At 42.7% G+C, this 14,399-nt stretch overlaps 1 protein-coding gene across 1 annotated transcript in view; it reads left to right on the top strand.

Moving 5' to 3' along the window:
• Positions 1-8,581: 8,581 nt before the first annotated feature.
• The window catches only part of LOC102207201 (prothrombin-like), a 16,659-nt gene continuing 10,841 nt past the window's right edge, over positions 8,582-14,399 (top strand). Inside the window, exons 1-5 of the mRNA XM_005749423.1 lie at positions 8,582-8,659; positions 9,289-9,514; positions 10,178-10,471; positions 10,560-10,676; positions 10,839-10,962. Coding sequence (XP_005749480.1) covers positions 8,582-8,659; positions 9,289-9,514; positions 10,178-10,471; positions 10,560-10,676; positions 10,839-10,962 — 839 coding nt within the window. The remainder of the gene's footprint in view (positions 8,660-9,288; positions 9,515-10,177; positions 10,472-10,559; positions 10,677-10,838; positions 10,963-14,399) is intronic.

The following is a 14,399-nucleotide window of genomic DNA, read 5'->3' as shown; positions in this document are numbered from 1 at the left end:
TAGTAGGCTTTCGAGCCTATACAGCTTGGAGTAAGACAACATGCATGAAGAGGATGATGTGGACAAAATACTCATTTGCCTAATAATTCTGCACTCCCTGCAGTGACGTTTGTACTAACTTGGTTTTAAAGCCTTTACTTTAAAATATACGCCGTTCAATAGCTGACCTTAATCTTACAGAGAATGATCAAAGCTCATGTAGAAACAAACAAACAAATGAACAAAAGATTTTCTCCTTCATTTCTGTCAAACAAAGCTGTATGACACGTTTCCAGCTGTTAGTATCATGGTTGCTAGGCAACCTGGGCAGCGCAACGGAGGCTATATCGTCCCATTTCACAAGCCTCGCACTTCCGGCCTTAGCGGTCTTTAAGTACACGGCCCTTGAGGATCGTTGAGGCTGCGTACTTTAAGGCTGCAGACCCTGAATTGGGATACAGCCCATGTGTCCATGTGCCTGAAGTAAGGCTCGTCCTGCGACCAACCAAGATGTGCTTGAGTGTTGCTGGGACTGTACACAGGGGGCAAGATGGGTACTTTTCTAAACCACACCTGCAGATTTATTGGGGAAAGCAGCACATCATATGTTGCTCGGATGATGAAACATAGCTATTAGACTCCATTCCCCAGATTTCACTCCATGAGAGTTTCCTCTTTTCAACACTCTTGCAATTCATCCAGCGACCCTGCTTGGCAAGCGCTACAGCTCTGGCATGTCTTACTGTTTTCTCCTGTCGACGCGCCTCCTCCACCATCATTTTCAATGTTCAGATACAGATGCCTGTTGCCATTGAGGTGTTACTGCTCCAAGACCAAATCCTCCTCTGCCCTGTTGGACGTGACCCACCACGTCATGATTGCGAAGATCAGATTTGGCCTGTAGCACAGATGTGGCTGGGGTCCACTTTCTCCCCGTTGCTAGGGTGGGAGCAGTGCCAATCACTATGGGGTCCCTGGAGTCTGTGAGTGACATCTCAAGCCTCACTTTTGCACATTTAAACTCCTCTACCAGGCTAGGGATAGGCACACCAGTATCCCGTTGCTGTAGAGTCCAACGCTACTGAGGCATTTGGGAAGTCCGAGCCACTTCTCAACATAGCAGCTCACTAGCCTCTGTGGTTGATTGGCATGATTGAGCGAGACCTCGTACATTGTCAACGGCCACAGTAGTCTGGGTAACAACACAAACTGGAAGCACGAGAACTTCAGTTTCCCTGGGAGTGCAATGTTGTTAATCCGCCTGAGGTCAATAGCCAAGATCTGCCTTAGTTGTACATAAATTGTCAAAGCATGGGCCAAAAACAAGTTTCAACTGATTTTTTTTTTTTTTTTTGTGGTGAAAACAGAGTACATCACACCATCTGACTCATCAGAAAATGGAGAGGAACTTAAAACCCATTTAATTTTTCAGATACGGTTACTTAAAAACTCGCCAAAGCAACGGTGAACCAGTGTCTGATGAAGTTTGGAACTCTAAATTTACTCAAAAATAAATAAATTCCAGTTTATCAACCAAAATTCACAGAAACTCAGTGGATGAAGTTCTGAAACAATCGAGCTGCACTAGTTCGCCTAAGCAAAATATCCCAGATTTGTTAGAATAAAAATGAAGTATAGTAAACTGTACCTTTCAATGGCTGAATCATGGGTCACTCTGGTGTAACGCCACAAAAAGCTCATTTTTGTCTTAAAGACTTGTATCATATCTTGCAGTAATAAATGTTAATTATTTCCAATATGCTGCTTGCTATATGAGTTCATGACATGCTCAGTGAGACAAGGTAAAGTATCAGATTCGGTACATAACCTCTGACCTCAGTAGTGGCCTTTATTTACACAAATGACATATGTCTGACAGGCTTAGTAACAGTAAAAGTGCACCTGACTTCACCGACCTCTGAGTCAAATAAATAAATAAATAAATAACTGGTGCAAACCACAAATGTAATATTGTTGAGTTTAGTACCAACAGCAGACAGAAATCGTGTAGTGAACAAATAACATTTTGAGCTGAACGTCAAAGATGATTAGAGCATGGCATTTACTTACAGTTCAACTTTTCATTTCCACACATTATCTGGACAACAGTGATATATACTAATAATGTAAAATATCAAAAACTACAAAAAGTAGTTCATGTCAAATTTGTTTGCATATGTTTTTGTTCATGTTTTAAAAAGTTTCTTTATAAACTCCAAGCTGTAGTTTCACACAGAATATAAGAGCAAATCTTTGACAGCAGTAAAACTGCACCCTCTGATGGGATCATGGAATTACACGAATTCCTTCTAAATCACTGTTACTGCAAACTGAACGTCCAGCCATTTTCTTAACTGCTTGACATATTGAGGTTCTGAGAAGGGTTGGAGACTGTCCCTGTTGGTGAGAGATATGACCTTCGACTGATCTCCAGTCACAAATCATCAGACGTTGAAAACAATTGATTGTGGTCTTTTCTTGATGTCCTGCTATGGTTGAAAAATTGACTTACTGGAGGTGAAAGAGCTAAGGACCATATTCACACCCAAATGAAAGTCTGATGTCAAAATTTCAGTATTTATTTGAAATGTAACATCTAGTTTCTGGAGCATTGCTTATTGAGCACATGGCCAAAACAAAAACCCATTGAAGCCCTAACACATTGGTGCATATTAACTGTGGGTGGTGATGCCTAACTACTGCCAGGTGATAGCTTTCACCTGTAATGAAAGACCAGAACAACTGGTTTTATTATTACTTTCAAAAACACTGCAGGTGTTCGAATGTAAGAAATGTCCCAAAGATGATACAGGCCAAATCAAGACAATTTAAGATTTTTTAGGGACTTGTTATTTTGTAAATTGTGACTTGTCATATGAATCTCATATGTTTTAATACCAAACAATAATTCATGTATAGTTTCAGAGCCGTTGTGTTAAACTGCAGCAGTATTAACTCACAGTAGGACTCGAGTTCTTGAGAAAAAGTAAACATGTAGGTTTAAACATAATTGACTTATCAGTCTGGCTCAAACTTTGACCCTTTGGTCAATAATCCCCCCCTCCAGAGGACAGGCAGAGAGACATAGACGGACAAACAAAGAAGGACACACTGAGTACTGCTGGATCTGGTTCTGAGGTTCTGCTCAGAGGTCTGGATCATGATGGAACCAACATCAAAACCTGCTGCTGTTCTGCTGCTGTTTCTCCTGCACAGCTGTGTGGCAAACCATGGTAATGAACTCCTTTCCTCTTTAAAGTAGGATCAAGGGTATTTGCAATGTGTACAATAACAGTAATATGAATAATCTAGATCAAAATTGTACTTTGGTTTGAATATATGTATGTATATATGTAGCAATGCATATTGTGTCATTTGAATATGATAAAATCTTCACTGATACTAGAAAGAAAAAAAAAGTAGAAAAATGCATTTTGTAGGACCACAGAATGCATTTTTGTGTAAATCCAATCCCAAAAAGTTTATATTAATCATTTTATATTAATCATCCGTGGTCCGGTGGTGTGGCCCACGGATGATTTTCCTCTGGTGCAGTCTCGGGACAACACCCTACACTCAGCCTACAACCAAGTGATGGATATTGTTTGTCAACTGGTCAGCCCAGGCAACCCAGCCACGCGGGCTTACCTGCATTTCCAATTGCGGAACGATAGGCTTTATCGAGTGAGTCGCAATGCTCGCACAAATGAGACACCCAGTTGTTGGTACAACACCACGGCAGGGCACATGGGATGTGAAAAAACTGTGGAGCATATAATGGCTGGCATCTGGGCCAACGTGCGCTGATGGTGTGCATCATGCCCAGAGTGCCAGCTGGTTATTCCAAAAGCCCCTTTGTATCTATTACCCGGTAATGCAGGTCCCGTTTGAACCAGTGGCGGAGCGGCTTACTGGGCTTAAGCCCAGGTTGTTTTGTCAGAAGCCCAGGGTCTTTTGGTTTGTGATTTTTTTTCATAGTTAGATGCCTGGCTGACAAGTGTATAAAACAAAAACTACACACAATATTCGAAGCACATAGTGCACACTGTGGGAATTTACGACTGTGCGTAAATCCCCCCTAATATTGGTATGATCCCAGCTCAGACACTAAGTGGGGCGGGGCAGCTGCTGCCTGCGAGTGCGCTGTGAGAAACGCAGCCAGGCAGACAGAGGAGAACTGAAGTTCGACCAGGTACCAAAGAAAATCATTCGTACTGTACAAATAATGTCAATATGACGGTGTATCACGAATTGATGTCAAATTGATCACTTGACCCATATTACGTTATTTGCTCTTCGAGTGAATCAACAAATGGCGAAATGAAAAGCCGAACAACAACAATGCTGTTTCTTTAGAGAGTCTTAGCTTACATGTGTGTTTATTTCATATTTTCAGTTGTTTCCCTCCACGGCTAAATAAATCGGTTTCAGTAATGTACTGAAATACAAGCATGGACATAAGAGGCTTCTTTCAAAGAAAAAACTCTGGTAGATGTTATTTTATATATTATGCTTTGTATGTTGTTCAGTATATTTCTGTGCAAAACAAGAGGAATTTCAATACACAGCAGGATATTCACAGTTGAAACCAGATATTTACATACACTTTATGGAAAACACAAGAACAGTTTTTTGACTGTACAACATCAATTTAGAGTAAACTTGTTTTGTTTTGGTTAAATAAATATTGAAATATTTTTTGAATTAGTTAAATGTCAGAATAAAGAGAGACAGAGCTGTCTATTTATTATCACTTTCATCAAATTTAGGGCCACATATACACTAAGTTTATTGTTAATTAATAAGAAAGCTGCAGACGATTCCATTCTGAGCTGAAGAAGCTTCTGATAGGTTAGTAGAGTCCATGTGAGTAAATTGGTGGCACAGCTGTGGATGCATATAAGGCAAAACACAGAGCCTGTTTCTTTGACATGGGAAAATCAAGAGATGTCAACCAAAACACCAGGAAAAGAATTGTGGAGCTCCATAAGTGTGGCTCAATTTTGAATACAATTTGGTGCCATTTGCAATTAAGAAATACAGACAGTTACTCTTAAAGTTAACAAATATGTTTTATATATTTATCAAACTAAAAAAAATAAACATTTAGTCTGATTTGATGTTACAATTAAAAAAGTGTTTGTGTTTTGATCTGAAGAGTACATATCTGGTTTCAACTGTATATTTGATGATTGTCAGCACAAAGAGGGAGAGAGAGGAACAGAGAGGGAGAGAGAGGAGAATGAGGACAGAACAGAGATGGAACAAGAGCAGGTGAGACACACATGTTAGTCAAATGGTTGTTTACCAAAAGTATCACTGTATCATAGGTCCTCATGTATCTCGTACCTAGTGTTTCTTTTTAGGTTTGTTATTTTTCAAATTATTAAGTTATGCAGGCTTGTTTGCAGAACAAGGTTAAATATTTATATAAACTTTTCTCAATCTAAATATTGTACTTTGGTAGAATTAAAAAATACATGTAGTGCAGGTCTATGATGATTTTTAGTGCTACTATCATCTAGTTCTGATTCTGGTTCTGTCTTGGTTAAGTCCTCAGTAGTCCTGATTTTGAACTGTTGTAGTCCTGTTTTAATTCCAGATCAGTTCTGGGTCTGGTTGAATTGGGGTTTAGTCCTCGTGTCTTGATACAGCCCCGACTTTGTTCTGCCTTGCTGCTTAATTAAAAAACTAGTTTAAGGTGTCCTGCATATGCGATATATTTTTTTCCTATATGAAGTCATTGTTTTTTGAACAAAACTCAAAACAGAGCCTATTAATCTTTCAGTCATTTCTACATCCCCCCCCCCCCAAAAAAAAAATCCCACATGCATACTACCCTTTAGGGCTAGCCCCAGGTGGTTTGAACGTATTCGTATAGACCTCATCAGGCCATTTTACCGGAGTGCATGCGGCTATCACTTCGTATTAGTCCTGGTGGATTATTTGACGTGATACCCGGAAGCGCTGCTGCTGTGTACCATCTCCGTGAGGAGCGTGGCACAAGCACTGTTTCAGGTCATCTCCCTAGTCGGTATTCCTAAGGAAATACTGACTGACCAGGGCAGATTTTTCATGTCTCGCACACTAAAGGAACTATACGGATTCCCCAAAAGTTGACTCTGTTCATCTGGATGTAGCGTTTTCTGTGGAAGAAGTGTTTCTTCACTCATCCAAGTGACTGCTTCAGTCTCAGCTGAAGAAACTACATGAATTATTGGGCAAATCTATTCGCATTAGCATCTACCACCCTGGGGCGATCGTGGCTCAAAAGTTGGCAGTTCATCTTGTAATTGGAAGGTTGCCAGTTCGAGCCTCGGCTCCGAGAGTCTCAGTCGTTGTGTCCTTGGGCAAGACGCTTCACCCGTTGCCTACTGGTGGTGGTCAGAGGGCCCGGTGGTGCCAGTGTCTGGCAGCCTCACCTCTGTCAGTGCGCCCCAGGGTGGCTGTGGCTACAATGTAGCTTGTGAGTGTGTATGTGGATGGGTGGATGACTGAACGTCTAAAGCGCTTTGGGGTCCTTAGGGACTAAGTAAAGTGCTATACAAATACAGGCCATTTACCATTTACCCTCAGAGTGATGGGTTGGTGGATCAGCTGAATAAGACGTTAAAATCGTTAAAAACGTTAAAATCCATGATATGATCCATAAGTTAATTCACAAGGATAAATGCAATTGGGATTGCTGGTTAGACCCTCCGTTGTTCACAGTGCTGGAGGTGTGCCAGGCCACCACGGGATTTTCTCCCTTTGAGTTGCTGTGGCACCCCCCGTGGCAGGTAGCCACGGCAGGCAACCACAGGGAGTGCTCGACGTGATTAAAGAAAACTGGGAGGAAGATCCGAGCCCTGCAAAAAATGAAACTCAATACATGCTGGACCTGAGATTAAAGCTTTACTCTTTGGGGTGGCTCTCACGAGAAAATTTACTCCAGTCCCAGCAGCATCAACAGAGCTTGTACAACAGAGCGGCTAGACTCAGGCAATTTTCATCGGGGGGATAAGTGCTTGTATTGCTCCCTTCTTCCAGCTCCAAACTGCTTGCCAAGTGGCAAGCACCCATCATGGTCACACGATGAGTGGTTGACTATAAGGTAGTACGGTCGGACAGGGGAGGAGCAAGGCTGGACTGGGACAAAAAATCGGCCCGGGCATTTTGACTAGAGACCGGCCCACCAGGATAAAGATTGAAATTGTGACGTCATTCAAGGGTAAAACCGCAAAGGATTCTGGGAACTTGTGGCAAGAGGTACTAGCGCACGCAGGCTTTCAATTGAAATCAGTTATACAGCGATAAAAAGAAACCCAAAAAATGGCAAGAAGCTGTTGTATTATTAACTGCAATAGCCGGTCGCATGACAGCCACGGGAAGCCGACGGGTAAAGAGATCGTTTTTTTTTCGGATTACGTCGTTGAAGAGAAATTTTTTAAGCCATGTTTCTGAAGTAAGAGCCGACGGATGGTCTGGATATACCAAATATAACGTCTCAGAACACTCCAGCTCACATGTTAGTCTGCTCCAAGCATTCCCACAAAGGTCAGAGTTTTGTAGTAGTTAATACGTCATTTTTCATAACATAATTGGTGATATAGGTTACAAGCAAGTCTGGCGCTAAACAGAAATTGTCGCGCTACGCTCCTTTATTTATTGTGCATAAATAGTGAATTGTCCTGACACAATATTGTGTTTCGCTTCTGTTATTATGGTACATTGACAAAAACATACACTTTTATTCACAGAATAAAACAGTTGTTCTGTATCACTAATTGCCCAGTACGATTACAGCATACAATATTATTGTCACTGCTACATTTCTGTGATGCTACCAGAAATTATTTCCACTACTAATTAATTACCGTTGAGCTCAAAGGTTATATTAATAAACGGTTAACGAATGTGTATTTATGACGACGATTTGTGAGACTGGTAAACTTACCTTTGTTCGTACGATGGTCTTTCGTTCTACACGGTACATTTCAAGGTCCTGTACCCATCCGTCGGTAAACTGTACCTGGTCTTGTTGCAGTGACCTGAAGTTACTAAACTTCATGAGTGTATGCACTCACTCCAAGAACCGTATAATTATAAATCTGAGCGTGGTGAAAGTTGGGCAGCACGCTAACGTCTTTTGTCCCTCTGTGTGCTCGTAAGGGTCTGACCCTTTCACTCCTTTGATTTTTTCCTCGTATCTTTTCTTTGTCTTTTCGTCGAGTCTGTCTTTGTACGGACCGGCATTGTTCTCCTTTTGTTTTGTACATTCCTTTTTTGTGCGGCAAAGAAAAAACAAGAGGGTATTGGAACCGGAGAATGAACGTTTTGCGGTGCTGCAAATGCTTGCATTTGATGTGGTACTTGGATTGTTTTGCCACGAGTTCCTGGCATGCAATGCGCGAAAATCACGTGATTGCTAAACAAGGGGGAGGGTGCATCCGGCCTCCTCGGCTGTAATTGGTCCAGCCCAGAGTCGATCATGACCAATTGGCCAATCCAACACCTTTCATTATATATACCCTTCCTAAAAAAATAAAAAAATTTAAAAAAAAATCCATCGGCCCATAGAAACAAAAAAAATCGCCAGCGGCCCACCGGGCAAATGCCCGGTATGCCCGATGGCCAGTCCAGCTATGGGGAGGAGCCACACAGATTTACCACCTCAACCTCCTTAAAGCCTGGAGAGAGGGTGAAACCACTTCTTTGGAGAGCCTGGTGAAGGAGAAAGATGAGTTGGGGCAGGAGGTGCCAAAATCCACCATCCCTGCCTCCGTCCATTGTGACGACCATCTTGCACAGGCCCAGAGAGCGGATGTTGCTGTGTTGCAATGGTGCTTTGCCAATGTGTTCTCCCCCCTCCCTGGCCGTACTTCTCTCATAGAGCACCATTTTGAAACACAGCCTGGCGTGATGGTGTGTTCACGGCCCTACAGGCTGCTGCAACAAAAAAAAAAAAATTAGTGCAGGAGGAATTTTCTGAGACGCTAAAGCTGGGAGTAATAGGAGGAGTCTCACAGTGGGTGGTATAACCCCATAGTTCTTAAGTGGTTAAGAAAAATGGGTGAATACGGATCTGTGTCGACTATTTTAAGTTGAATGAAGTGTCACGGTTTGATGTGCATCCAATGCCCCGGGTCAACGAACTCTTTGTTGGGCATTGCCCAATTTTTTACACTGGCACTGGAGAAACTTAAGAACTGGCAGATTCACGTCTCTGTCCTGGGGAATAAAACTGCCTTTTTCACTTTGTACGGTTTGTACCAATTCGTGGGTTGTACCAATCCGCTTGGCTTGTTCAGAGCCCTGGCCACATTCTAGTGCCTCATTGACCGGGTATTGCGGCCACACACTGAATATTCCGACGCCTTCCTGGATGATGTTATCATCTATAGTGACACCTGGGCGGAGCATGTGCAGCGGGTGGCCGCTCTCCTGGAGTCCCTGAGGCAGGCGGGGCTCACGGCCAACCCGAAGAAGTGTGCGGTTGGACGGAGAGAAGACAGCGACGATAACATCATGCCCGTTCCCCAAGACCAAAAAGGAGGTGCGATGGTTTCTGGTTTCAGTGAGCTCGTAGGGCGGCACAGAGGCGGGAAGAACAGGTGTACCTCGCAGGTTAATTGACTGTGTGTCTGCTCTTTTTGATAGTGACAGTCTGGCAGGAGAGGAGTGTGTGGCAACAAGTAAGGAGTGTCTGTGTCCTGAGCTGATCAAGGCTAAAAACCACAGTTGCATTGCCACAAATAAAATGATTGTTAATCCACCCTTGTTAATCCAACCAGGCGGATCGGCACGCTGTGGTGCTGGAGCAGCTGATAGGGGCTGCGGAGGAGTTGGCGCCATGGTTGTTGCATTGCCACAAATAAAAAGGACTGTTAATCCAACCTGACGCCAGTGCGTGCATATGTATGTTCACGGGGTCCTGTGTCACAACTGATAATAATTAATATTCTTGCACCATTTTAGGCTAGTTGACACTCTTGTGCTAGTAATGTTGGAAAGCCATGTCAACACCTAAAATGAGCTGCTCACAAGTCACTGAATTTCTTCCACAGTCTCTGGTTTCCACATCACTGCTGAACTCTTCTTACATCCTGGAGTGTTTCAGGGCTTATATACAATCTAGGATTATATTTCTCTGCAGTATGCACTCCTTGTTCTGCCAGCTGATCTGTCTTTTTTATTTATTTATTTATTTTTGTTGAAGGTGAAGACTTTGTCCCACCCACTGTGGCCACAAAACCACACAAACCTATAGTGTGCTTGCCCAATTATGGTATAGAATATAATGGGGACCTAAGTGTTACCATAGGAGGTCACACCTGCCTGCCATGGTCATTACCGGAGGTAAAAACCCTCAGTCGGGACAAAGAGTTCATCCCTGAAGTTCAGCTACAGACCAACAAGTGCCGAAATCCTGACGGTGACTCTGAGGGCCCCTGGTGCTATGTCAGGATTGCTGGAAATATAACAATGGACTACTGTGATCTGCAGCTATGTGGTAGAGTACAAACCTACAATCCACTATTAAATAAATCCTCCTGTTTACCTGCCCCTTACCTTTCCAATTGTCCACCTGTTTCCTGCAGATGACCCACTATTAGGGCCTGAGCAAACAACTGTGACCGAAGGCAGGGAGCGCTCCGTCTTAGGTCAGGCCAGGAAAAACCTTTTCAGTCCTCGCACGTTTGGACAAGGAGAGGATGGTGAGTGCACTTAATGGGCAGTGACAGCAAGCATCAGGTAATCACTGTACCCCAAAAAGCTGAAAGAGAACAATTCAAGAAGCAGGTGATCCATCTAGCCTGTTAATAGTTTTGTTGTGTTTGACCATCTATCAAAGTTTTTATTTACTTCTTGTGCTGTAGATTGTGGACAGCGTCCCCTGTTTGAAAAGAAGAACAAAACAGATGCAAACGAAGCATGCATGCTTTTCAGCAGATGGTGTCGTATTGTTGGGGGTGATGACGCTGAAGTGGGCTCAGCTCCATGGTAATGACACTAGATAAACATGACTTTAAGGATGATTGACAAAATTGTTCTGGATGTCTGTCAAAACAGACCAGACTCCCATCAGGAGATTATCAAAGTAACATAAGATATACTTAATTTATCCCAAAATTCAGGAGACTGCAGTGCTATAGCACCTAAAACATAAAAACAGTAACATATGCTAGGGGCTCACACACACACAGTGTATCCATGCCCAGTATACTGCTAGCCAATCTTCAGTCCATCAAGAACAAGGGTGATGACCTCAGGGCCAGAGTCAAGTTTCAGAGAGACATTCGGGACTGCATCATCCTCTGCTTCACCGAGCAGTGTTGGGGAATAACGGAATACATGTACCGCCGTTACATATTTAAAATACAAAATATGAGTAACTGTATTCCGTTACAGTTACCGTTTAAAAAGGTGGTATTCAGAATACAGTTACTTTGCTGAAATAAAGGGATTACACGGCGGTATTTTCCTGTTTCATATGTTCGGCTATGCCCTCTCTATTCTAATGCCTGTGTTTCAATCTCGCGGCCCATGTCACCTCTACTTGTGGCCCGCATAATGACGTGAAGAAATATTTTAAAAAAATATTCACAAAAATGATTTAATATGAAGGCAATAGGCAGAGTGTTACAGGCATAGCCCTAAAGAATGTAGCCTCATGGGCAGTGTAGTCCGTGCTGCTGGGAGAATGGACTGCCATATACGTTATGTGTCTGTGAGCGAGGGAGGGAGAAAAAGGAAAAGAACGAGCTGTCATTGAGCAGAAACGGGAGCTGGAACCATGCAAATATAATAATAACCACTGCAGCCAAAAAGAGTGCCTGACGAGCCCAGTTGTAATTAAGCTATTAAGACTGGACTGTACGCTGTGTTTGTGTTTTTCTCCGAAACAATAAGCTCCGTTGGAGCAGCCTTTCGACGCCTTTCTCTGTCTCTCGCTAGCAAAGTTGACCCACACAACAAAGTAAAGCTAGTTTTCTGCTATGAGCCGACACGAACCCGACACATTAGCCAGAGGTCCCTTTACTACGGTTTAGAGCCGCGGACCTGTTTTATATACGTGCAGAATAGTTTTCTATACGAGATCGCTGCAAAATGTGCAGCCTTACCTAATGTCCACGCTACTGTTACTCATTTTATATTAAGATTTAAAAATCTAGTCGGTATTGGTATGGCGAGTAACCTTCAGTAAAAGTAATAAATCACACAGTAATAGTACATTCATGTAGTTGTAAAAAGCACGATAATATAATAGGTAATCCAAAGTATTCAGAATACGTTACTGTCATTGAGTAACGTAACGGAATATGTTACAAAATACATTTTGGGGCATGTATTCTGTAATCTGTAGTGGAATACATTTTAAAAGTAACCTTCCCAACACTGTCACCGAGACATTGCTGAACCTAGCGATACTTTCTCGGTCTACCGAAGAAAAGAAATAAACAGAACAATGGCACCGAGGAAGAAAAGAGATGATGCGACAGCACAAGCATTTTTCCACTCACAAGCTCTTGCTCACCCAATCTGGAACTTTTGATCGTTAAATGTCACCCTTTCTGTCTTCCTCAGGAATTCACTGCGGTCATTGCCTGCACTGTTTATATTCTGTCACACACGGACTCAGACTCTGCCTTATGTGAACTACATGAGGCTCTCACACAAAAACAAACACTTCACTAGGATGCTGCTCTCATAGTTATGGGAGCTATTAACAGAGTAAATCTCAAATGCACATTTCATAACCTTCACCAACACATCCCCTTCCCCACCAGGGGCACAAGGACATTAGACCAATCCATTCAAAGACTGCTACAAAGCACAGTCTCTGCCGGCATTTGGAAAAGTGGACCACACCATCATCTTCCTCGTGTCTGTTTACAAAGACTAAAGCAGGAAGCACCAATCAGGAGAGAGATCGCACGCTGGATGGATGCACTGGATGACGCAGACTGGAACATGTTTCGGTGCAGCTCTGATGGCATCAACATGTTTACGTAAGTGGTTGTGGGATATATCAGGAAACTAGTGGATGAAGCCGTGGGTGGATAAAAACATCCACGACGCTCTGAGATCGCACACCACTGCCTACAAAGCGGGTCGCGTCTCCAGTAATATGGACCAATACAAGGCTGCTTACAATGTTCACAGCGTGGTTGCAAAGGCAAAGCGGAGCTACGGGGAAAAACTAGAGTCACAGCTACAACAGTGCGACTCTAGGAGCCAATGGAAGGGACTGCAGACAATAACAGACTATAAACAGACAGCTTCTTCAGTGATGAATGCCAACGCTTCACTGGCTGATAAGCTGAACACATTTTATATTCGCTTTGACGCTGCAGCAAATAACACAACAAATGGCTGCATGTGTGCGGAGAGGACCAGTAAGGAACAATGCTTTCAACGCTGTTCAGGAGAGTGAACAGCAGCAGGAGAAGATGCAAACCCTGGTTGGGTCCTAAAAGCCTGCACTGACCAGCTAGTACCGGTGTTCACAGTGATCTTAAACCTCTCCCTGGCCCAAGCAGTGGTTCCCATGTACTTCAAACAGTCCATCGTTGTTCCTGTTTTTATGAAACAACAGCCCGCTTGCCACAATGATTATCGTCCAGTAGCACTTAGGGCTGTTCAATTGTCAAGGACCAAGCAGTAAAGCATAAAGGACACAGGTGGTTTTAATTCAAAAAATTGACCCAAAAATATGAAAATATATTTAACAAAGCCAAAACTTAAACAGGCAGACCAATAAAAGAGGTCAACTCAATAGACTAAACTCAAGATAATAATTAACAAAAACCTCAAACAAACATATGATAAACTGACCTGCTAAAATGACACACGGGGAAACTTAAATACTGGCTTAGCTAAACCAGATGACACACACGGGGGGAAACAAGATGGCTGCCATATACAAACTAATACAAAACAACTAATACAAAACAATTAAACAAACATGAAACACCCCCCAGGCAATGAAGCATGTGGTGCTATCCAATTAGGCTGTCAGTGGTACTTCAGGTCTCCCAGCCCTTTGCCACACCTTTTGCCAGACAGGAGGAGAAGCCAAACCCCAGGTAACTCAAACAAAGAAAGATGTATTAATATAACATAAAACAGAACTTTGACCTTGCAAGGTTAATATGTGTGCACGCCATATAAACATTGGAAGGTGTGATTGAAAAATAAATACATTTAATAAAGAAACAATATTGAACAATAAGTAGAATATATTAAAGTAGTGACTAAAGTAGTGACAACAATACCTACGAAGCCTTAAAGCGAGACCCCACAAGCAGCTACAAAAAGAAAGTTATAGCTTGCCTTCAGGACCTTGAAAAGGACAAGATCATTGACTGCCTTACATATCACCGCCTTTATCCAGGGGATGCCATTCCCTGCATTTACGGACTTCCTAAAATCCACAA

The sequence above is a fragment of the Pundamilia nyererei genome, unplaced genomic scaffold (assembly GCF_000239375.1).
Source record: "Pundamilia nyererei isolate P.nyererei 1_Seehausen unplaced genomic scaffold, PunNye1.0 scaffold00244, whole genome shotgun sequence".
Lineage (NCBI taxonomy): Eukaryota > Metazoa > Chordata > Actinopteri > Cichliformes > Cichlidae > Pundamilia > Pundamilia nyererei.
The sequence above is the reverse complement of the archived record's forward strand: the minus strand, read 5'-3'. Positions and strand labels throughout refer to the sequence as shown.